The sequence below is a fragment of the Rhamphochromis longiceps genome, linkage group LG20, assembly GCF_057381845.1.
Source record: "Rhamphochromis longiceps isolate RC_006_pf linkage group LG20, R_longiceps_female_GT1.1, whole genome shotgun sequence".
Classification (NCBI taxonomy): domain Eukaryota; kingdom Metazoa; phylum Chordata; class Actinopteri; order Cichliformes; family Cichlidae; genus Rhamphochromis; species Rhamphochromis longiceps.
The window spans coordinates 14,910,767-14,934,707 of record NC_140576.1 but is presented as its reverse complement, the minus strand read 5'-3'; the positions used below and the strand labels follow the sequence as shown (position 1 = coordinate 14,934,707).

At 41.8% G+C, this 23,941-nt stretch overlaps 2 protein-coding genes across 2 annotated transcripts; one reads left to right on the top strand and one right to left on the bottom strand.

The window, feature by feature from the left end:
- The first annotated feature begins 2,470 nt into the window (after positions 1 to 2,470).
- Positions 2,471 to 3,410, top strand: mrpl49 (mitochondrial ribosomal protein L49). Its single transcript, XM_085394873.1, has one exon. It carries the CDS (start codon positions 2,519 to 2,521, stop codon positions 3,047 to 3,049), a length of 531 nt encoding a protein of 176 aa, XP_085250999.1. The 5' UTR covers positions 2,471 to 2,518; the 3' UTR covers positions 3,050 to 3,410.
- Positions 3,411 to 12,710: 9,300 nt separating this feature from the next.
- gss (glutathione synthetase) lies at positions 12,711 to 23,907 on the bottom strand. Its single transcript, XM_085393624.1, has 13 exons — positions 23,706 to 23,907; positions 23,278 to 23,419; positions 21,759 to 21,904; positions 21,520 to 21,595; positions 20,383 to 20,522; positions 17,912 to 18,028; positions 17,498 to 17,578; positions 17,302 to 17,379; positions 17,108 to 17,177; positions 15,971 to 16,165; positions 15,746 to 15,827; positions 13,928 to 14,117; positions 12,711 to 13,803 (listed from the first exon to the last, which is right to left on the bottom strand). The coding sequence occupies exons 2-13, from the start codon at positions 23,413 to 23,415 to the stop codon at positions 13,680 to 13,682; spliced, it is 1,437 nt and encodes a 478-aa protein (XP_085249750.1). The 5' UTR covers positions 23,416 to 23,419; positions 23,706 to 23,907; the 3' UTR covers positions 12,711 to 13,679.
- Positions 23,908 to 23,941: the final 34 nt, after the last annotated feature.

The window sequence follows — 23,941 nt, the reverse complement described above, 5'->3', positions numbered from 1 at the left end:
CAACTCTCTCACTGTTTCTTAGAACTTTGTTTGTTTGTGACCTCTTGTATCTTGTGGGTTTATGCTTTTATCATTGGTAGCCTCTACAGGTTGCTGTTATAGACTGCTATGCCATAAGGGTTGCTAGATTGCTACCCATGGCTGATGTTAAACTTCTGATGATGTCTGATGATGTATTTGTCAAATCCTGAAGAAGCTTTTCAAATTGATATATGCTGGTTTGTTTTTTGTCATTATCCACAAAAAATAAAGTTAAAATGTTACATCATTTCTCTCAGTATACTTCCACCGCATATATACCACATTTGGAAATATTTTACATATAGTGCTGTTGAAAGAACCTTTTTCCCCTCTTCTTGATATGTTATGTTTTGCATAATTATCCTGTTTGCATATTATCATTAAACACAAAAGTAAATACAAAATACAGTTTATAAATTAAATTTAAATTGTAAAAAACTTATTTCAAAAGCTATATTTCAACAGTGATTGTGAAGGGAAAATAAGTTCATCATTATAAGGTCACATAGGCCTGCAAATTTTTATGGTATTTATTTTCTGTTGTAAGTTGGTACAGGAGAACACAATTACACACAATTATATTGGCAAAATTCATTTTTCACCATGACAATGATCACAAACTCTCTGCCAGTTCAGTAAATGGCTATCTGGATAGAAAAACACAATGGACCATCATAAGTCATGACTGTTCGGAGCTCAGGCCTTAACATTATTGAAGAAGTGTGGGATCATCTTTACAGAGAATGGGATCTGAGCTGATACAGGACGGTGTATTATTGCAGGGTCTACCTTACAATATAAAGCACCTTGAGGCGGCTGTTGTAATTTGGCGCTATATAAATAAAATTGAATTGAATAAGCCTCCACATATCTCAGAAATACTGAGAGAAAGTTTCAGCCAGCAGAGACATTTACTTAAGTCTGGTTGTCTAGCACAAGGGTGTGAGACGTCACACCTGGGTGCAGCCCATGTCTGAGTCCCAAAGCTATCATTCAGCTCTCCATACAGCTGATGAGAATGGGACAGACACTGATGAGGGGTTACAAGTTCATTCTCAGGGGTCTTAAGAACTGAAGATTCTTATTTTTCCTCTTAACATTAGGCATGCACCTCCTTTCTCTCCCCGTTATCAAGGAGTTTAATAGAATAATGATGAAGTGACACTGAACTAAACAACTGTTTTTTGTCACTTTGTCATTCAGACTGTTCTAAAAGCCTTATATGATTTTATAATGTAAGATGATGTTCAAAGTCAGGAATATGATCCAATATTTCATAATAAAACCACGAATTCAAATCAAGAAGCTTGTTGTGAAGCCACAATGCTGCAGTACTGTACCACACTTCTAAATGGATTATTTTTTCTGGAGCCTTCTTCAGAATATATCACACAACATATTATAATACTGTACAGATTATCTTTGTTATAGTACAGCCTGCATATGATTGACATGGGATCAGAGCAATAAGAAAACACATAGTTACATTCAGCTATTTTAAATACCCAAAATACCCATTGCTAGCTTTACCATATAAATATATCACAAATAACAAAAGCCAAAGATATTAAGACATACCCACTACCCCAGCTTTTGTTAAATATATCAGCAGGGTAATATAGCTGTAAACAGTATACAAAAAGAGGACACAGTTGTACAAACCCACAACATGATTCAGTGTGCCAGTCTGCATGCAAAATGCCAGCAATGATAAGAAGTCCTTTACTGAGGTGCTCTGTTGGGTCTGTTCAGATGCATGTTCAGGAGGGATTTTTCAACATCTTGTTCCCATTATGATCGATTTGGACCAAACAGTTTCAACATTTTGTTTTTAAAATCTCTCATCTATTTCTTTTACCATAATAAAATTTCCCTGCTCCATCCATATTTATTTGAGTAGATTTTTATTTATTACAATGTATTTATTCTAATCTTATACTGGGTCTAAGAGCAACCCCTCAGTTGAACCTTTGTTTCGAACAGATTGTTTTAGCTCTCCTGTCCTTTTGTTTAAGCCAGTTTCCTTGGAAAGGCTCTCCTTGTATACAGAAGGTTTCCCACGGGATGAGATAGCTGCTTTTTCTGACATCAAACCAAGCTGAGTAGAGGGAACTGTCTGAAATGGCGTGGCGGTCTGAAGACTGAATTTTGAATCATACAACTGTAAATGAGCTTCAAGCCACATGAGATATAAAACAAGGATAAGCTGAGGTCACCGTCCACATTAATATAATAAGGCTTTTGAACTACTGTTAATAATTATGGCATAATAAATAAATAAATAAACAATGTTTTCATATTTTACACTTTCAGTTAATGTGAACATGTCTCTCTTCCTTTTATTTTTATTTATTTATTTAAATAAATGAATAACAAATTATTTATTTTATCAAAATAACTAAAATAATAATAAAAGTCCTTTTATTTTTCTATGAAAGTCCTCGTACCGGAAGTTGCACACTACTTCCGGGTCGCGCTCGCCACACCGTTCCACATCATGGCGGCCCTCTTCGGATCTACCGTACTCCGCAGAGCGTGGCTGGGACCTTCCAGCCTGTGCTGCAGGACACCGGGGACTCCTGTCTCTGCTGCCGGGCTCCGGTTTGTGAGTAATGCTGCTCCAGAAGATAATCGGTCGCCGATAATAGAGTCCACGGAGGAATACAAGTACGTTGAGCGGCTCATCCCCTCATCACGGATTCCCACTCCGCCTAAACACACCGGTCCTACCCCATCGGGCTGGATCCCTCCTGCGGATTCACCGCCGTCTCTGCCCTACATGATCCGCCGCTCCCGCATGCACAACATCCCGATTTATACCGACGTGACCAATAGCAACCGGAAATTAACGTTGATACGGAAAGTGGAGGGCGACATTTGGGCTCTAGAGAAGGACGTGAGGCAGTACCTGCAGGAGGTGACGGGAAAAGAGCTACCTACACAGGTCAACGAGGTCACCATGACCCTGAAGGTCAAAGGTCACTTCGATAAGGAGTTGAAGGACTGGCTGGTCAGCAAAGGTTTTTGACTGAAAGAGCTTCAGTTGCTGGCATCGACCTGCTGAAGGGACAGAGAGCCGTGGAGGAGGAGGCCTGTCAGCAGGAGCACACTTCAAAGCCTGCTTCAGTCCTTATGGAAGCGAGACTGCTGACCTGGGCCAATTTAATGAACTCTTTGACAGCAGTGAGATGCGATGTGACCACTGAGTGTAAAATGATGCAGGCCAGTTTAAGTCATTGTGATTAAACATTGAAGCATAGCAACTGTCTGTTTAATGTCATCCATGCTTTCTCCAAAAATGATGTAAAAAATCTCGACTCACAGTTTGTAGATTATTCAGACTGAGACTGAGTGCGCACAAACATTAAAATTACCTGCTTTAACAGTGACACTTTTCTGTGGAGGTCAATGTGCAGAAGTGTTACTGGTGGGCGGTTTGTTTGTTTGTTTGTTATTTTCAGTTTGGCCGACAAGATGACGTCAGATGTCTGTGATATGAGTGTGACAAACGCTTTCAGCCTTAAAGGGTCCAAAAGCATTTATTCACTAATGAAATTCACAAATCTCTACATCAACACTGAGTGCAGTACTTTCCCAACATGTCAGTCATGCTCATATTAAAACAGGGTGTATGACTCCAGTGAACACGCACCTCTTTCTGTCCCTCACAGTTAAAGAAAGAGGTGTGTGGTCCTGTAATGATAGCTGTGTTGTCTGTGTCTTAACACAACCACAGCTCAGACCCTCCTCCATGATTTTGATGAGTCTGTCACTCTAAACAACATCATTAATTTAGCTGAGAGAGAAAGTCTAGAATTCACCTGATAACCTTTTCCAGTTGAACAGCTAGTGGAGAAAAAAAAGAAGAGCGAGGAAACAAATATTAAACAAACTCTAAATGTGAGCGTGAGTATTAAAACTGACGGCTCCAGTAGCGAGGCTGTGTTTGAAGCTGCTTTACCTCCTCGCTCATGGACTCAGAAGCTTCTGACACTTCCTTCAGCATTTCCAACTCCTGACAGATGCACACACACACACAAGAGGACAGAACATGTCACTGTGTTTTTGTCCTACGAGACCAGCTCTGTTGAAGCTACACCCAAGTGTTACTTTATTGGTTACTCCGACCTGATATCAGTCCTGCAAAGCATCCTGACTAACTGAAGGTTCAGCTTTTGTTAAAACTGTTTCTGAGACGTTTGGACAGATAGATTCAGAATCTCTGTGAAACACTTCCAAGATAGTAGACACTTCTAAGTAGTGCTGCCAAATAGATAAATAGAATTTCATGTACAACAAGCCTGGATAAGCCATTAGTATGACCAGCTGCACTGCAGCACCAAACCTAGGACCTCGAGAGGTCCAGATCAGTAAGTGAAATGAGATGAATTGAAGCCTAGCAGGCAGAGGTTGGCTGTATGGCTGCCTGTGTCTGCACACCTTCCCATCAAAGTGTCACTAAGTGTAAGTTTCAAAACAGCTGAGTTATAAAAACAGAACAATCAAAACACCATTCAGTAGTTAAGTAAAGGGAACATAATCTAGCTATAGAAACTGGTTTTTGTTTCTGGCTGTAAAATCTGAACCACGTCTTCACTTAGATTGTCGGTGTTTCTATCCGTGTCTGAGACTGGAGTTTGGGAAAAGCTTCATTGCACCCTTCTGACTGACAGCAGGTACTAATGATAAGTAAGAATAGAGAAGGGTGTGGGCACGAAAATGAGAACAAAAAGTGTGTAATGTGGGAATACAATCAGTTATAAAACTAAAAGGGGAGTGTATGAGGTGCAGTCCCACTCCCAGAATTAAGACAAAATATTTTAATTTCACTAGCAGGGAACACATCCTCAGTTATAGTTTCTTGAAAGTGAATGGTGGATGGAATAAACTTTAAGATTGATGAAAAAATATATAAGTGGTAGGCTTCCAATGACCTTAATGAGTTGGTCGGGGATTCTTTTGCGTGAAGCTGCTCTCCTTGTATGTACCCGTCCCAGTTTAGAAGGAAAGGCCAGAGAAGGGATCGGGAAAAATTCCAGGCAATGAGAAAACTTAATGGAAGTCTGAGTAGGACCAGAATCTGGCAGCAATGTGGCCGGACTCAGTGATGACTGGAGGGTCTGAAGGGGAAACTTGCTGGGATTTCTGAAGCTGGAGGTAACAGGCTAACTGCTTTCAAGGACTTGGGAGTTTATCTTGAAGTTAAACATGGGCAGGGGGCTGCTGCTTGCAATCTTATGAAATTAAGTGAAGGCTAGAGACCCACCCATGATGATCTGGATTGAATTTGGTTAGTTTCAAGTCTGAGCAGCGTAGGAATTTGAAGAAAGCAAGCTGGGAGTTCAATTGGAAGTACTAGCTGGACTCAAAGGGCTATTTAAAGAGTTAAACAGTTTACTATTCATTATAGGGAAACATCAAACGGGGGATGTAGTCGCTGTGGAACAGGTGAAACCATTGAATATGTTCTGTTGCGTTGTCAAATTTATCAGGAAGAAAGAAGCCAACTGATTCCAAACCTAGGGGAAAACAAGATTAAGCTAGATATAAAGGATTTACTGCAAATGAACTCCAGAAATTGTGGTTATAAATATTTTGTACTTGTAAATCAAATGCATATTTGTGAACTGAGTTTTGTAACCTTCTAAACTAAAATATGTGAAAATTGTATGTTTGTGCATCTACAGATGGTAATTTGTGTGTTTACACGAGTTACACATTTTTTTAAGGTCTGCTTACAGATACAAAGCAAAAACCTACGTGTAAAACTGCGCTCAGGTTCCCTGGCTGTGTGTAACTCTCAACTTAAAAGTACAACTTTTGACTTGATTTTTCTTCCTTTCAGCTGATGGTTAAATTTGTGACTGACATGACATTGACCAATCTAATCAGAGAACAGATGGCTTTGGCTGTTGGAGGGGTGCTTTACTGAGCTTCAGGTCCTGGACGCGGATGACGTCAGTGCGCACACTGTGTCTGAGGAGGATGTGCGGAAGTGCTTCAGGAAGGTGAACGCACGCAAAGCTACTGGTCCGGACGGGATTCCCGGCCGCGTCTTCAGGTCATGCGCCGCTCAGCTGGCTGGAGTGTTCACGCACATCTTCAACCTTTCCCTCTCTCTGTCTGTGGTCCCAGCCTGCTTCAAAATGGCCACCATCGTCCCTGTACCCAAATCCTCCACCATCTCCTCATTGAACGACTGGCGACCTGTAGCCCTGACCCCCATCGTAAGCAAATGCTTCGAGAAGCTGGTCAGGGACTTCATCTGCTCTGCACTACCCGACTCACTGGACCCTCTACAGTTTGCATACCGCCACAACAGGTCCACTGATGATGCCATAGCCCTGACACTACACACTGCCCTGTCACACCTGGAGAAGAGAGACACGTATGTGAGAATGCTGTTTGTAGATTACAGCTCAGCATTCAATACCATCGTTCCCTCGAAGCTGGACAGGAAACTGCAGGATCTAGGACTGAGCAGCTCCCTCTGCAGCTGGATCCTTAACTTCCTGTCTGACAGACGCCAGGTGGTCAGACTGGGCAGCATCACCTCATCCCCCGTCACACTGAACACTGGTGCTCCACAGGGGTGTGTACTGAGCCCTCTCCTGTACTCACTCTACACCTATGACTGCACAGCCACTAACAGCTCCAACATCATTGTGAAGTTTGCGGACGACACTACAGTGGTGGGTCTTATCACCAACAGTGATGAGACGGCTTACAGGGAGGAGGTCAGCGCCCTGACCCACTGGTGTCAAGACAACCATCTCACCCTCAACGTCGCAAAGACAAAGGAGTTGATAGTGGACTTCCGGAGGTGCAGAGAAGTACACACCCCCATCACCATCAACGGCGCTGCTGTGGAGAGAGTGAGCAGCTTCCGGTTCCTTGGTGTACATCTGGCTGAGGATCTTACGTGGTCAGTACACACAAACAAAACAGTGAAGAAGGCGCAGCAGCGCCTCTTCTTTCTCAGGAGACTGAAAAGATTCGGCATGAGCCCCCGCATCCTCAGGACCTTCTATCGCTGTGCCATTGAGAGCATCCTCACTGGATGCATCACCACCTGGTACGGCAACAGCACCGCCTACAACTGCAAAGCTCTCCAGCGAGTAGTGCGGTGCTCTGAACGGATAATTGGAGGTGAGCTTCCCTCCCTCCAAGACATCTACAGGAAGCGGTGCCTGAGGAAAGCGGGGAGGATCATCAAGGACTCCAGTCACCCCAGCCATAAACTGTTCAGACTGCTTCCATCAGGAAGGAGGTTCTGCAGCATCCGGTCCCGTACCAGCAGACTGAGAGACAGCTTTTTCCATCAGGCCATCAGACTGCTGAACACGTCATAGACACCTCAGCTTCACTACTGGAACTTCAACATTATGCACTCCACACTGTATATAAATGCCACTTGTTTTGCACATATTCAACTCTGTATATTTTATATATTTTATTATTATTATTATTATTATTTTATTTTTTTACTATTTAATTTGTAAAAATTAAATAGTAACACACACACACACACACACACACACACACACACACACACGTAGGAAAATATTTAGTATACACATCCAGAAATGCATACACTATTATATATTGTACATATATTTATTAGTTTCAGGTTGGCCATTCTTGTATTTTGCTCGTTTGTGTTGTTGTGTTTGCACATCTCTGTTGCTTGTGGGGCTCGCACACAAGAATTTCACTCGCATGTGCTGTGCCAGTGTGCCTGCACATGTGATGTGACAATAAAAAGTGATTTGTGATTTGATTTGATTTGGAAGGGTAATACTAGTGATGGGAATTCCAACTCTTTTTAGAGAACCGGCTCTTTCGGCTCCCAACCGGCTATTCGGGTTGTTTTGTTTCTTTAATTAATTTATTATCAACAACAATATAAAATTATGCACAAACGGAATTACTAATATAAAAAAAAAAAACGTGGGTTTTTTACATATGTTTATTTATAAATATATGTGGTGGCCCCTAGAGACAAAGCACGTACAAACTCCAAAACACATTTCTAGCATGAACTGAACTTCCAAAACAGAGCTACCTAGATCACTTAAATTACACAATTGAAAGCATGAAAGCATGTGTGTATTGTTTGTGTATTTATACACAAACATTCATTCATATATATTCAAATAATTTAAAAAAAAAAAAAAAAAAAAGTTCATTTACCTGTTACTACCACACACCAAATCCGGTCATTGGTACTTGCTGGCTTGTGTAGCCACTAGGTAACAAAAGCTCAACACTGCCCCTAGCATCCTGGAGCACTTCTGTTGTGTTTTGGAGTTTGTACGTGCTGCTTTGTCTCTAGGGGCCACCGTAAATATACTTTTATTTATTCACTCCACATAAAATGTAATAAATAAATTATATAATACAAAAACCAACTATTTACATTTCAACTTTTTCCTTTTAAACTAATTTAAAGTGAAATAACACAAAACACTGCAAACCACAACACAATTAAAATTTAAATTACAGTATGCAAAACAAAAAGAAGATGCATATTCTCTGTCATATGGGCCTGCATGAATAAACTTTCTGAATCCTTTATCATCTGCAACTGAAAATAGTTGTGGATGATTACTATACCTTTCCAATGTGACGATGTTGTCCCTGGCTTTCTTTCTCTCTCTCTCCCTCTGGCTCTGTTCATGTGCTACTGCAAGTGTAACTACCGCCCCTCCTCCCAGCGCAAAGCACAAGGCTCGCATGCGGAGTGAAGCGGAAAAAAAGGGTGAGAGAGAGGGTGAGAGGAAGAAAAAAAAAACCCACGGCTCGTGATAAGGAGCCAGCTCACGTCGTTCATGTCAAAGATCCGGCTCTAAGAGCCATTTCGTTCGTGACCGACACATCACTACTCTGCAGTGTTAACATCATCCTGAGAAGTAGTGCCTGGGTTATACTGAGCTGCCAGGTTGTGCACAAAGGACTTTGCTGCTTGCTGTATCTGGTGACTGAAATCAGTGATTTGGATCTAACAGGCAGGCTCCTGCTGGTGTAGCATCAAACTGTGTGGAATCAGGATTAAGAATAGCAGCAAAACGTTCTCTTAAACACTTCAGCAGCACTTGATTCCTAAAAGGACTTGTCAGCAGATGTGCCTCGAGGTTGAGCAGACATGGCACTACTTGTAATTGAGAGCGACTGGCTGTCACTCTGAAGATGGTCTGTATGAGCGTTCAAACAGCTTGACAAGGTTCTCCATCTTGGCACAATCATTTGTGAGAAGTGTGTCCATCCCCAGCTGCTCAAGCAGTTGGTTTTGTTCAGCTCTGGTTTCTAGCAGTCATCTGAACATGTCAAAAGTACTTTTCCAACGAGCAGTACAATCCCGGATCTGAGTTTTGCCATGTTTTTTGGACATTTCTTCATTTGCCACTGATGATTTTCTGACAGCATGTACCAGTTTTCTTGCTTTAGTTATGACCAGAGATGGTAATCCGATTACTTTTTTCAAGTAACGTGTAAAGTAAGGGATTACTATTGCAAAAAAGGTAATTAGATTACTGTTACTTTCCCGTAAGCACGCTGCATTACTGCGTTACTAAAACCGTGATTTTTTTTTACCAGAATGTGTCATGACAATGACGTAAGCAAGTGCAACATTTGTGGCAACAGCTGTGTGCAGATCAACAATGGATAATATATCGAGTGCAGGAGAGAGTATGAGCATGCAACGTTTAAAGCATGTAAGTACTGACCTCACTGAGTTTCATTCTGTGATAAAAACATTAGCGTCCATTGTGTGTGGGAAGAAAACTTCTCTTTACAGCGAAAAAAACCCCCTAAACTTCCAAGCAAGCACCGAGTGCGCTACGACGTAATGGGAAATTCACCTCACGGATTCTTCCACTGACCGCTGCGGCTCACCTGCACCAGGGTAAACCTCCGCCTACCCCACTCCTGCTTTACAGGTGACAATAGAGCAAAAGGACCGCTAGTCTTTGATTTTATTTATTTTCTGCTGTGATCTGATGTGAAAGACTGAGTGTAAACACAAAAAAATATTTTATTTTATGTGCTGGAATGTGCAGAAAATAGGTTTAAATGTTAAACAACAACAACAAGTGAAAAAGCACAACTTCACCCATCTCCCTGCTACCCAAAACCTTTCTGCAGAGAACCCAGCGGTCCCGTTCCCAGCTGAAAAGTGTGTGGAAGCACTGGACATGCTGAAGGTGGAGTTCAGTGTGCGATTCCATCAACTACATGTTCATGCAAAAGAAATCCGTCTTTTCCAAAACCCTTTTGTTGCCGACAACGATGAAGCCCAATAAATGTTTACATTTCAGCAAACCTGCAATCGTCACACTTTTTCTGTTACAAACTGACCCTGGCCCCCCATCAGAGAAGGGAAAAGTTATGTGGCCCTCACTGGAAAAAGTTTGGGGACCCCTGCACTACACCATCAAACACAGCGGTTACTGTGAATGAGCAGCAGCAGCTAGAAGATGTGGACAGGTTCATGTACCTGAGTTGCACTTTTAGCAGTGATGGGGACGTGGAGCATGACGTTAATTGGGAAAGCATGGGCAGCCTTTCAACGTCTACGACCTATATGGATGACCACCGCACTGCCTTTACCAAGTTGCTGCTCCTGAAGACCATCGTTATACCGACGGCACTGTACGTAGCGGAGACTTGGAAATCGACTGCAAACATCAACCGCCATCTCGACGTCTTCCAACAACGTTGTCTTCGACGGCTGCTCAAGATCACATATCGGGATCGCTTTGCCAATGGGGAAGTATATCGCCATGCGGGAGTAGAGCCGCTCAATGTCCAAGTCACCAAGCGTCGCTTCAGATTTGCCGGTCACATCCTTCGGCTACCGGACCCGGGACCTGCCCGTGTCGTGGTTCTTTGGAACCTGAAGAATGGAAAGAGATGGCGAGGAAGACCCAAAATAACATGGAGGAGGACTTTCCTTGAAGATTTACGCTCAGCCGAACTGGGATGAAGCAACAACTGCCGCGATGGACCGAGTTCAATGGCGCTCTCTTGTCGCCCGATGCGCGGGAGAGCGCCATCTAAGTAAGACACCTGTCAAGCCTACACTTAAGATACAGTATATCATCTCATCCTAATTAATGTTGAAAAAAAAGCTTGTACTTGTCTTATTATATACTTTTTGTACACATTAGTCTGAGTCCAATAATCAAATAGGCTGATCGGAGAGTACTATGAAGAAGTCAAATATGGTTCGATTATTATACGTTTCTGTCTTTCATTTATTATCAGTGAGTTCAAAGTCAAATAACTTCATGATTAAAAAGGGCAAAGCCTGGTTCACTATTTTGCTTTTTATTATTTAGTGTAGTATCTATCAATACCAAGTGAATACAGGCTGGTATCGCTGATAACAATACTGATACTATTCAATAAATAAGGTGGATGCGTTATTGAATTGCCAAATCTCAATTAATTTTCATGACCTTAAGTGTTTTTTGTGATGTTTCCTTTTGTATTATTAAATAGTTAAACCCAGGACATAATTAGGACAAAGTTTATAATTATATAGAAAATGCTTATAGAAAATTAATATTCTTCATCTTAAATAAAAAGTGCACACAAACCAGTAAACAAATTAAAACAAACAAGTACAGTCCACAGCATTGCAAACAAGAGCGGAACTTAAAGTAAAGAATCGATCTCACCAGGCTAGTATCGATCCGATACCGATGCCGACTGGGTATCGATACAATCGATATTTGGGTCGATCCGCCCACCACTAGTTTATTAGTCAAAGAGTCAAGAGACCAGCTCACAGACAGGTCAGCTGATACTGCATGATTAGATGTCCAATCAGCTGAACTGTCACTGCGGGGTACAGCCCAACCACACCAGGATTACTTTTGTCAGTATTACACTACTGGGTATTTAAACCCGTCCAACTTCACTACCCTCTATTCCTTGCAGCTTCAGCTAAAAATGATAGGAAGAGATACAAACCTGTTTGAACGACAAACAGCTGCTATAACACTGCATGTAACACTCCCAACTTCAGGAGATTTGTTTTTTCAGATGTTTAGAGAAATGCACCGTTCCTGGAAATACTGCAATACCAGATTCATGTGTGGAGTGGACGGAGCAAGCCCCTATTCCAGTGCTGTCCAAACCCAGGCCTCGAGGGCCGGTGTCCTGCAGGTTTTAGATGTGTGCTTAATCCAACACAGCTGATTTAAATGGCTAAATGACCTCCTCAACATGTCTTGAAGTTCTCCAGAGGCCTGGTAATGAACTAATCATTTGATTCAGGTGTGTAGACCCAGGGTGAGATCTAAAACCTGCAGGACACCGGCCCTCGAGGTCTGGAGTTGGCCAAGCCTGCCCTATTCCACTTCCCCGTCCTTAAAATCAAGTTAATATGTGTTCACACGTTTGTGAAGAAGAGAGCTATCTAGCTAAAGAATCAGTAGTATCCATCAGATATTTTATGCTAACACAATGTATACTTACCTCGTGTAGCAAAGAAATCCTAAGTGTTTGTCCCCGTTTCCCCTCCCTCTCTCCTCCAACGAGGAGTTAAACAGCTGGATGGCGTTTGGGACAAAGGAGTTTTTAAGTCTGTTGGTTCTTGACTTTGGGAGAAGCAACCTGTCGCTGAATAGGGGCTACTTGGGGCTAGGGTTAGGCAAATGAACAGAGAAGAAAGTCCAGCCTTACAGTCATAACATTTATTTTTTTCATTTACATCATACTGGATATTATTCTTTGGTCCACAAGGTGCACCAACTTCAGCAAGTTATCTGTCACTGTACTATGCAATTAACAGCATTAACCCTTCAATGCCTAGAAGAAGAAAAACTGAACGTCCTTCACATGATCCAAAGTGGGCCATTCAAAAAGTCCAGAACCTGGAACTGTTTGTATACTTAATAATATATTGCTGAGCTTCTCTAAGTTACAGTAGCTTGTGTTAGTATGTGTACACAAAGATTATAAAAACACAGAATAAAATTGTAAGAAGTCATCAGTTGATGCAGTTTAAGGACACTTGTTCTTCTGTGCAGTCTCACCTGGAGCTCACGTTTGTAGTTCATGCCATCGTGACAAAAGACGTCCATGAATGCACTGCTAACTGCTCTTCAACCTTATAAAAATTAACGTGCATTTTGATTATGAACCACTTTTACAAAACCAAAAGCTTCACTGTCTTTAGTGATTTATATGTCTAAAAAAACGGGTTCAGTTTGTAACTGAGAGAGCGGCTCAGTGGCGCTGAATTATATTTCCAATAGAAACACAATTTCATATGTTGTAGTAACAACACACTGCCACAAGATGGCAGCCTAGGCCTACTTTACCAAGTGACAGAGCCTTGAAAGAGTGACAGTGACACTTTTTATGAACTCATCTGTAATGTGTCACCTTTTCTGTAGAATGAAGAAGTGCTTCCCTTCTTTTAAAGTAAATACAGGCTTACAAAGATCCTCTAAACATGTTTCTGAAATAATCCTAAACACAATCATTAATTCAAAAATGCAAGAAACAATTTATCTAATCACTCTTCTTCACTTAATTACTGAACTTATTAAAAAAATAAACAAAGACTTTTTCTTTTTTTTTTAAAGAGACATTTCTGCTGTGACTTCACTGTGGTTTGTATGTGCAGGCAGGAGTGTGAAATCTCAGAACAGCAGAGGATTGTCGAGCACGGCCACTCCTGCTGCGACGCCCCCGTCTGAGTGTTCTGAGCTCTTGGTCCTCAGCAGATGGCCCACACACTCATTTGTCACCATGTCTTTACCCTGTCTGTAAGAAAACAAAGAAAAGGCTAAAATTAGAAACAACCACTACACTGGGAATCTGCAAATACTTCTAAAAAAACAGCCACAAACAAAATGCATTTAATATCAATGCAGTAGTGGTCACATACCTTACATATGCTCCAAACACTCCCAGTTCACTGAGACAGTTGCTTATTTTCAGGGGGCTGCCTTGTCTCATCAGGTAGTTCCTTACAGGGGTTGGATGGATTTTATCCATCAGAATATAGGCTGTACGCTCGGTACTCTCCTTCACTTGTTCCAGGACCTGGCAGATCTCTGATCCATAAATGTTGTTACCTAGAAAAACAATTCTACACTTAAGTATAGATAAAATGGACATGGCTAGATAGGAATTATTTCACATTAGCAGATGAGCAAACTTTTGTAAAACACTTTTTAAAATTAGTGAAGAGAAAGTTCAGTTTTACCCAGTGAACCACACCTGGCTACACCCGGCCAGTCTGACAGGCAAATGGAGAGATCTTTATTTGGCTGGGTTTTTTCCTACTCATGTTGGATAATGCTAGCCTGCTTGCTAGTACAAGCAAGTTGCTACATATTTAGAATAAAGAAATATTAAACAAATACTGCCTCAAGTAGTCTTTCTTTCAGATGCTCCCTTTAGGGGTTGCCACAGCGGATCATCTGCCCCTTTGTCATGCTATCCCTAACATCCTCCTCTGTCACACCAACCCTGTGCATGTCCTCCTTCACCACATCCATCAATCTCTTTGGTTTTTCGCTTCCTCCTGCCTGGCAGCTCCATCTTCAGCTCTGCTACCTCCAGCCCAGCCTCCTGTCTTTTTGTCAATGCCATTGTCACCAAACCATACATCATAGCAGGCCTCACTGCCATCTTGTAATCCTTCCCTTTCACTCTTGCTGCTATCCTTCTGTCACAAATCCCCTCTGACACTTGTCTCCACCCACTCCACCCTGCCTGCACCCAACTCTTTACTTCTCTTGTGTGCTGTCTGTTGCTGTGGATAGTTGACCCCAAGTATTAAATCTCATCTACCTTCACTATCTCTACTTCTTCTATCTCCACCATTATACCTGCCTCCCTCTGACTCACATACATGTATTCTGTCTCGCGTCAGCTGACTTTCCTTCACCTTCTCTCCAGAGAATCTGTTGTGCTCTTTTCAGCACGAAGCCACACTCCTGCTCACTGAACGTCACCTCTCATTTTCACCTAGTCTCAGCAACTTTGTCCCAAAGCTTCTTGATTTATCCTTCTGTAGTTACTACAGCTTTGCACATCTGTCTTGTTCTTGAAAATCAGCAGCAGCACACCTCTCCATTCCTCGGGCATCCTCTCAGTCTCTGTTAAACGGTCTGGTCAGATTGCCCTCTCATCTAACTCCCCTCCTCCATCCTCCTCTCTCTTTCATCTTCTACATTCATCAGCTCCTCAAAGTTCTCCTTCCAGTTCATGTGTAAAATTACTGCTAAAATAGCTCATATGAACCCTGATACTGACCTAAGTATTTATCAAAACAAATGCTCTGATATTACAAAGAAAACTAATGATTGCTTTTTACAGTATTAGCCCAGAGTGATGTAAGGCAGGGTGGTTAGTCAGCCATAACCTGCTGACAACTTGTATCTGGTAGCTTTTTCACATCCTGATCAATGTTGTTGTCAAGTGTGTCTCATACACACTATTATCTCAGTCACAGTACAGCATGCATGAATCACAGTAGATACACAGTAATGCAAAACAGCAGGCAGTCATGTATGTGTCATTACTGTTTTGACTGAGGCTAGCTCATACGTGGAATGAAGCAAATACTGCACGTGTGTGCAGATCCATGCACTGCTTAAACTTCCCGAGTTTAACAAATGGTGAGCAGCAAACACAAGTTCCATCATTTGCTTCTGGTGTTAACATCAAGTGTGCTTTATTAAAAAGTTCAGTTTACCTCCTCCTTCTCGCTGAGGCTTCAAGACAAACCGCTCTGGTGCTGCCAAGGCCATTGACACTGTTTTGTCCCCCTCTGGACCCTGTAGACGAGCACAACCACAGAGAAATAAATGAGAGGAATAAAATGTGAATGATATTGCTTACACTGAACATCAACACCCAGGTGAGGATTATCTAATGCCAAACTTTCCAAACAATGAAAAAATCGTGTGCTTTTTCTCACCATGTCTAGAGTGTAGAGGCCGGCGAACGTCGCTCGGATCTGCTGCACAGCTTGAGGCTGGTCCGGGAAGAACCTCTCCAGGACTCCGGGTCTGGCGAGCACTTGCTGAACCTTCTTGGTACCAGCCAGGTGAGTGCTGATATCTGGACACTTCACAGCTCGAGAGCGCTCCATGAGGAGACGAGCATCCCAGCTCTGTAATTGAAAACAGACAATGAATTCTCTGCTTGTCTTTTTATCATTAGATGATTTTCCAGCATAAAATAGCCTCTATCATTTCACTAACTCTTGGAATCTTATTTCACTGCTGCTAATAACGTTTTACACACTGTCGCAGGTTTTTTTTAGCTTCGTTCGTACAAACTTTCTCGTGGTTGAGATTCCAGACAAAACAGCCAGCACACCGACCAGCAGAGCGTGACAATAGTTGGTTTATATTATGCTGAGATTTGACAGAGACAGAAGAATGAAGGAGAACAACACAGAGTCACACTATCAAAGAGAGCCTGGACAGTAGATTCAGCAGTTTGGCTTAAATTTGCAAACTGTTTTAACTCGTTATGTCCAATTAAGTGTTGGTTCCATGGTGCTCACCAGTTTTCCTTCACTTCCTGTTCCTGCCTGCAGAATTAACACACAGCTGCACGTATCTACACACAATGTTGCAGAGAACATTGTGGCTCAAGAGTTGGCAGTTTGTCTTGTAATCGGAAGGTTGCCGGTTCGAGCCCCGGCACCAACAGTCTAGGTCGCCTACTGGTGGTGGTCAGAGGGCCCGGTGGCGCCTGTGTCCGGCAGCCTCACCTCTGTCAGTGCGCCCCAGGGCAGCTGTGGCTACAATGTAGCTGCCATCCCCAGTGTGTGAATGACTGAATGTAGTGTAAAGCGCTATACAAATACAGGCCATTTACCATCTAATCACCCATTCAGACTGACAAGGCGACAGGTCTGTTGTCACTTATATCAGCCAATCAGGGCTAGACTTGGTGTTGCTAGGCAGGGAAAGAAATAAACTGGATGATAATGACGTTCTAGTTTCTCATGAATACGAATCATTTTAAGTAAGTCTGCATGTTGCATGTTTCTAACTAAACTCTAATGTAATCTTCCATTCTGTGTGCAAATCAAAAGTTGGACCTGTTCAGAAGTGTAGTTGTCAGGCATGTAACCATTCCTGAAATACACCACGGCGACCTCTTTGCCGTCCCTGAAGTGAAAGCGACATAAAAGACACATTAAGGACCACTGCTATGCGTAACACAGTTTTTGTTTGAGAATAATACACTTAAATAATGTGTCAGTGCATTGTGAGCTGACAGAAATCGACTTACACAAAAAGCCTCTTGTCCTGATCAAGGGACCCTGCTTTAAAGACATCTTCAAACCGCAGTCTTATTACGTGAATGTTTCTGAAACACGGCATGTTGGTGAAAAGCACAACTCTTCAAATGCTTTAAGATAATGTTTTAACTTCCACACAAAGAAAACATGCAGGTATGAGAGCTCTAACCCTTCACACACACCTACCTCTTCCAAAGTTCATACTCAACGAATCGCTGATCAAAGATATTTCTCTGGACGTCTTCCACAAAGAACGCGACGACTGCTCTGCAACGACAACAACTGCATCTCAAAATTTCTGGACTTTTGGTTCTCACGGTTTTGATTTTAACTGAAATGATTTGCTTTTTGGTGCCCCATACTACCAAAACTGTCACTGGCCTTTGTTGTCCTGAAGAAATGTTTGTAATATTATGATGCACTGAGCAACCACACCAGCAGAAGCTGTGTTTGAATGTACAGCTCCACTGGCAAGATGTTTTATTCTGGATGTACTAATTAATTCATCATGTATGGTGACATAATTAGACCAAGTGAATAAAGCAAAGAGCGATCAACAGCATGTCTGGCATGTACTCGATGGATGTACTTCATTCTTACTTCTCTGATCCATAGAGCTCCCAGGCTTTGGCAATAGCCCTGGCCAGACCAGCTGCAGGATTATTATCCAGGATACGCTCGCTCTCCTCCAGCCTGCCGGCCATCTTCAGGATATGTCTGTCAAGCAAGATTGTAAGCACTCTCAGCAAACCTAATCACAGCACATTATCATTATTATCATCATTATTTCCTGACCATGCCTCGAACAATCCAGTCTCACTCTAAGTCGCATGTGACGCCTTAAGATGAGCATTTTCGCTGCCATCATCTTGCCACCTTGAAACTGATAAACTGAGGGAAATTGTACAGCCATAGGCTAGCAACTTGTCGATCAATCCTGCCTTTTATAGTCTATATTAAATTAACTTTATATTGTATTTAATAAGACATGACATTAATGAGCCTATAAACTCATAACAGGGGCATTTTCATGTAGACGTCTATACAACGGAATATCTTTCACAACCACAAGAGGCGCCCCCCCCTGGCCACTGAAAAGAATGCAGATTAAAAGAACTTCTGCAGTGGCTTCATTTTTCAGACACAAAAGCTATGTCTATCTTTTATACAGGGTGGACCATTTATATGGATACACCGTAATAACATGGGAATGGTTGGTGATATTAAAGTCCTGTTTGTGGCACATTAGTATATGTGAGGGGGCAAACTCCTCAAGATGGGTGGTGACCATGGTGGCCATTTAGAAGTCGGCCATCTTGGATATAACTTTTGTATTTTCAATAGGAAGAGGGCCATGTGACATATCAAACTTATTGGTAATGTCACAAGAAAAACAATGGTGTGCTTGGTTTCAACGTAACTTTATTCTTTCATGAGTTATTTACAAGTTTCTGACCACTTATAAAATGTGTTCAATGCGCTGTCCATTGTGTTGGATTGTCAATGCAACCCTCTTCTCCCACTCTTCACACACTGATAGCAACACCGCAGGAGAAATGCCAGCACAGGCATCCAGTATCAGTAGTTTCAGGTGTTGCAAATGTCATATCTTCACACCATAGACAATTGCCTTCAGATGATCCCAAAGATAAAAGGGGGGTCAGATCGGGAGACCTTGGGGGCCATTCAACTGGCCCACGACGACCAATCCACTTTCCAGGAAACTGTTCATCTAGGAATGCTCGGCCCTGGCACCCATAATGTGGTGGTGCACCATCTTGCTGGAAAAACTCAGGGAACGTGCCAGCTTCAGTGCATAAAGAGGGAAACTCATCATCATGTAGCAATTTCAAATATCCAGTGGCCTTGAGGTTTCCATTGATGAAGAATGGACCCACTATCGTTGTACCCCATATACCACACCAAACCATCACTTTTGTTGTTCCAACAGTCTTGGAGGGATCCATCCAATGTGGGTCAGTGTCAGACCAATAGCGGTGGTTTTGTTTGTTAACTTCACCATTCACATAAAAGTTTGCCTCATCACTGAACAAAATCTTCTTCGTGAACTGAGGGCCCTGTTCCAATTTTTGTTTTGCCCATTCTGCAAATTCTGTGTGCCAATCTGGGTCATCCTCATTGAGATGCTGCAGTAGCTGGAGTTTGTAAGGGTGCCATTTGTGAGTAGCTAATATCTGCCGAAGGGATGTTCAACTAATGCCACTCTCCAGTGACATGCGGTGAGTGCTACGCTGTGGGCTCTTGCTGAATGAAGCTAGGACAGCCACTGATGTTTCTTCATTAGTGACAGTTTTCTTGCGTCCACATTTTGGCAAATCCAACACTGAACCAGTTTCACGAAACTTAGCAAGCAGTTTGCTAACTGTAGCATGGGAGATGGGTGATCTCGTAGGGTGTCTTACATTGAAATCTGCTGCAATGACCCGGTATCACCAGATATTAACGCAATTTCGATCCGCTCCTCACGTGTTAACCTCTTTGACATGTCAATGGCTGTGAACTAAGAGAAACTTGTAAATAACTCATGAAAGAATAAAGTTACGTTGAAACCAAGCACACCATTGTTTTTCTTGTGAAATTACCAATAAGTTTGATGTGTCACATGGCCCTCTTCCTATTGAAAAAAAAAACGATATATCCAAGATGGCCGACTTCTAAATGGCCACCATGGTCACCACCCATCTTGAGGAGTTTGCCCCCTCACATATACTAATGTGCCACAAACAGGACTTTAATATCACCAACCATTCCCATGTTATTATGCTGTATCCATATAAATGGCCCACCCTGTAGATTGTTTATAGCTGTATTAAATCCCAAACCTACTGACAGCAAAGCAAAGAGATTGGTGTCAACTGTAAGGGAAATAAAGGAATGTGGGGTTTTTATTTATCTTTTTTTTTAAATAAGGGTAAAGTAGCTGTGTGAAACGGTGGCTATAAAGATGACAGTAAATATATTTGAAGGTCTTGGCCAACATGATCACTCTTACTGCTGAGTTCTAGTGGCTAACCTACAGAATATGGGTGACACATAAATGACCTGCTTACCTGTGTACATCTGGCGTGCGCGATGAAAGGCCTCCGAAACTGGCAGCAATGGTGTTGATCTCTATCTGCTTTAGCGATGGCGTGTCATTCTCTCTCTGGTCCAGCATGTAGTCAGACCGATTGAGACCCAACACAATGGACTGTAACAAAGGCAAAGAATCCCAGCTGCAGCATTTGGTCACTTTATAATCCATTAATAGATTTTTATGGTCCCAGCTACACTGTTGTAAGAACCTAATGGTTTTCTTCATTCTATGCTACAGCAGATCTAAAGATGTCACAGAGTTTTAGAAAATTGTGAAGAACTTTGTCAAGCAATAAAGCAAAACAGCTGATAATTGAAACAAGATTTTAGTTTTAGCCAAAATATAGCTTTTGCCTCTCACCCCTCTCCTCCCTGTCGTTCCCTGTCTTTTTTTCTCATAAGAAATCTCTCAGGATTTAATGGCTAGCATACGAAGCCCAAAAAGAAAAGAGCCTGCATCATCGTTCCATTTCCAACTTTTTAAAAAATTCCCTCCAAAAATGGCCCCAAAAGAAGCCAGATAGAAAGGTTTTCATGGTGAAAATACATAGTGGTGAAGGTAACCCAAAACAGCCAACACCCCAAAGGAACAGATAGGCTGAAAAATCATTCCTGTAAATGTTTACACAACCTCACACCTGCAGTGATGACCCAAGATGTTCATTCTACAAATACTCTATTTGAAATCCAATCTTCCTTAACTAGAAACTGTTTGATTTTTTATACACTCTTTCTTTTCACTACTTTTGAATCCTTATTGAGTGCAAGCAAACAGCTTTGTTGGATTTAGCAACATACCAAGGCCTTAGAGCCCAAACAGCTCAAGTACAATGATGATGGGAAATGGAATGATAATTATGCAGCACTTTGCTCTAACTGAAAGGCGCATTTTACTGCAAACCCTATTCACCCAACCACACAAAAGCATCCAAACTGCCTTGTCTAACTTCGCACACACTGGATGCACTGGGGGAAACTCAGGGTTCATCATCTTGCCTAAGAAAACTGGAATCTGGACAAACTGGGTAATCAATCCGCCAAACTTCCAACTTACAGACTCTGCCTCCTGAGCTCCCCCTAACACCAGTGTCATCGGGGCTGTGCTGACGTACCTGTGACCTGCCTTCTTTAAGGATCTGTTGGTGGATTTTGAACAACCTTGCAGTGAAATCATCCACAGCGATGGTGCTGTAAACAGACACTTTGTTCAAATCTTGTCAGCAGGTTTTTCATCACAGTGTATTCATTTTGAATTAAACTAACGGGTCATTTGAAGACAGACTTCAGAGACTGTGACAATAATGAGTTTTTTTCTTCCAAACCACATACATGAGGTCATAATGCATCCTACCTAGCCAAAGCTTCTTGTAGGAAGTCTGCATCCTGACTAATCTTGTCCACCAGGGTGTTGTAGTGTGTTTGCACTGCCAGAGCCTGGGAGAATACAGCTTTAGGTACAGGTGTGGGGAACAGTGTGAATGGAGCAAAGGAGACCACCTGAAAAACAAGATGTAAAATGTGAGAAAAGAATGCTGACCAGGGGAAACAAAACAAAACAAACAAAACTGTTGGACAAACATTGGAGATGGCTTGTGGACTCAAAACACGGGCTTAATAAAGATCTCTCTGAAATCCTCTGCCCTAAGGCAGAACAAATTCCTAACATGACTTCACATTCAACACGGCCTTTTCATCAGCAACGGTTTAACATTCCACTGGTATGTGATCTTTGTTGTTGAGGCTTATTACCTAACATATGAATTCTGTTAAAGATGCTGAAAAAAATGTTTACTTACTTTTTTTTTTTTAGTTTAAGCATTTATTTAAAGTATAACTACTTCACTACTTTGCTCATGGCCATTCAATCACATTCAGCTAAAACTGGACAAACAGATTAAATCAGTTGTTAAGGTCAGTCTCATTCAGTTCAGTATGATTGAATTAACCCTTTGTTTTAAAGACCTGCAACTGGTCATACGCTATATTCCCAAAAGTCTCCGTCTGGCAATCCGATGGACGACTCTGGGTTTGTCCGTTGCCAGGAGAACTGTGCATTGGTCTTAATATGACATCTATTACACGTTTGCAGCTGGTCTAAAATACTGTAGGTTACCTATTAATGGCTAAAGAGAAGCAAGACCAGATTACTGAAATTTTAGCCTCCCTTCACTGGTTACCTGTTTGTTTAAGAATCAGTCAGTCAACATGTTCCCAGTAGTTCCATAATCCAAAAGCAACAAGGGAACGTGCTTTGTTACGTGGCTTCACTAAACCTAACACCAGGAAAAGTATAATATTACAAATATACACTACATGTTACAAATATGTAGCGTCTTCCCCTGAATAAATATTTTGAGGAAATGTATTCTCATGGTCTGTAGCTTTACTCTTTCAGGTGCAGTTGTTGGATGGGGCAAGAATGAATATAATAAGACGATTCAAAATCATACCTGAGCAGACTTGCAAATTTTATATGAGTTTCACAAGTACACATTCCCTCTTTAAGATTATATAACTATACTAACACTTATCCAGCAATGAAAAACCAGTGAAAGTGCTTCTACATGTAAATGGTAAATGGACTGTTTCTTATATGGTGCTTTTCTACTCTACCTAAGCACTGAAAGTACTTTATACAACTTGCCTCATTCACCCATTCATACAGGCACTTTTTTCTATACTTTTTATATGTGTTTTCTATCTAACATTCACACACATTCACACAACTTGTGGATAGTATCTTGCCCAGTGACATTTGGCATGCAGACTGGAGCAGCCAGCCACGATCAATGACCTGCTCTACCTCCTGACCTACAGGCCAACCCTCAATGCTACAACCGCTACATGCTACATGTGTGTATAATTCGCACCTCAGATGAGTTGGGGGTCTCCTGGAGCCTCATTAGGACACCCTGTGTAACGGCTGAGTCTTTTGCCTCCTCTGCCAATTTTTTTATCAAAGCCGAGTTCATCAGCATCTCGTCTGGTAGCCCCTGCGCCATTCTCATTCACCTGAAGTAGGATAACCAAATAAGATTACTATTACTGCTAACGTTATTACCGCAGTGTTTGCTCATCACTTAAATTTCCTAAACTGCTTTAAATGATACACATATACATATACACAATACACAAGCGTAAATACTAAAATCAATTATATTTAAATAACAATAATTACAATGAAACACGTCATACATCGATAGTAACATTAAACAATACATTAAATATTTTTCTTTTCTGTAATAATCGTGTTATAGGATAGTTTATAACATCAAAACAACACATGTGGCTAACTTACCTGCTTAAGTTTTAACCAGGTCGTTTAACACCGTCTGTTAGCAGTCACCGGTAGTAGAAGCTAGTTAGCCATCAACCTAGAAGGTTCCCTTGGACTGTGTTCTCATCAAGTACTTGCACACTTATGCAGAGAGCGATTAAGACTGCCACCCTTTACCTTCCACGGTGCATCACAAGACCTAACCGGAGCATGTACACACTTCAATCCCTGACGCATAAACTAGATGAACCGGCTGA

Bases quoted from the DNA above. Each gene is read 5' to 3' on its own strand.
- gss (XM_085393624.1), bottom strand. From the start codon at position 23,415: ATGAGAATGGCGCAGGGGCTACCAGACGAGATGCTGATGAACTCGGCT. The intron at 17,380-17,497 runs GTAGGTGTGTGT...GCCGTGTTTCAG, and splicing joins GAGTATGAACTTTGGAAGAG to AAACATTCACGTAATAAGAC. The intron at 14,118-15,745 runs GTAAACTGAACT...TTGTTTTTCTAG, and splicing joins GCCTCAGCGAGAAGGAGGAG to GTAACAACATTTATGGATCA.
- mrpl49 (XM_085394873.1), top strand. From the start codon at position 2,519: ATGGCGGCCCTCTTCGGATCTACCGTACTCCGCAGAGCGTGGCTGGGA.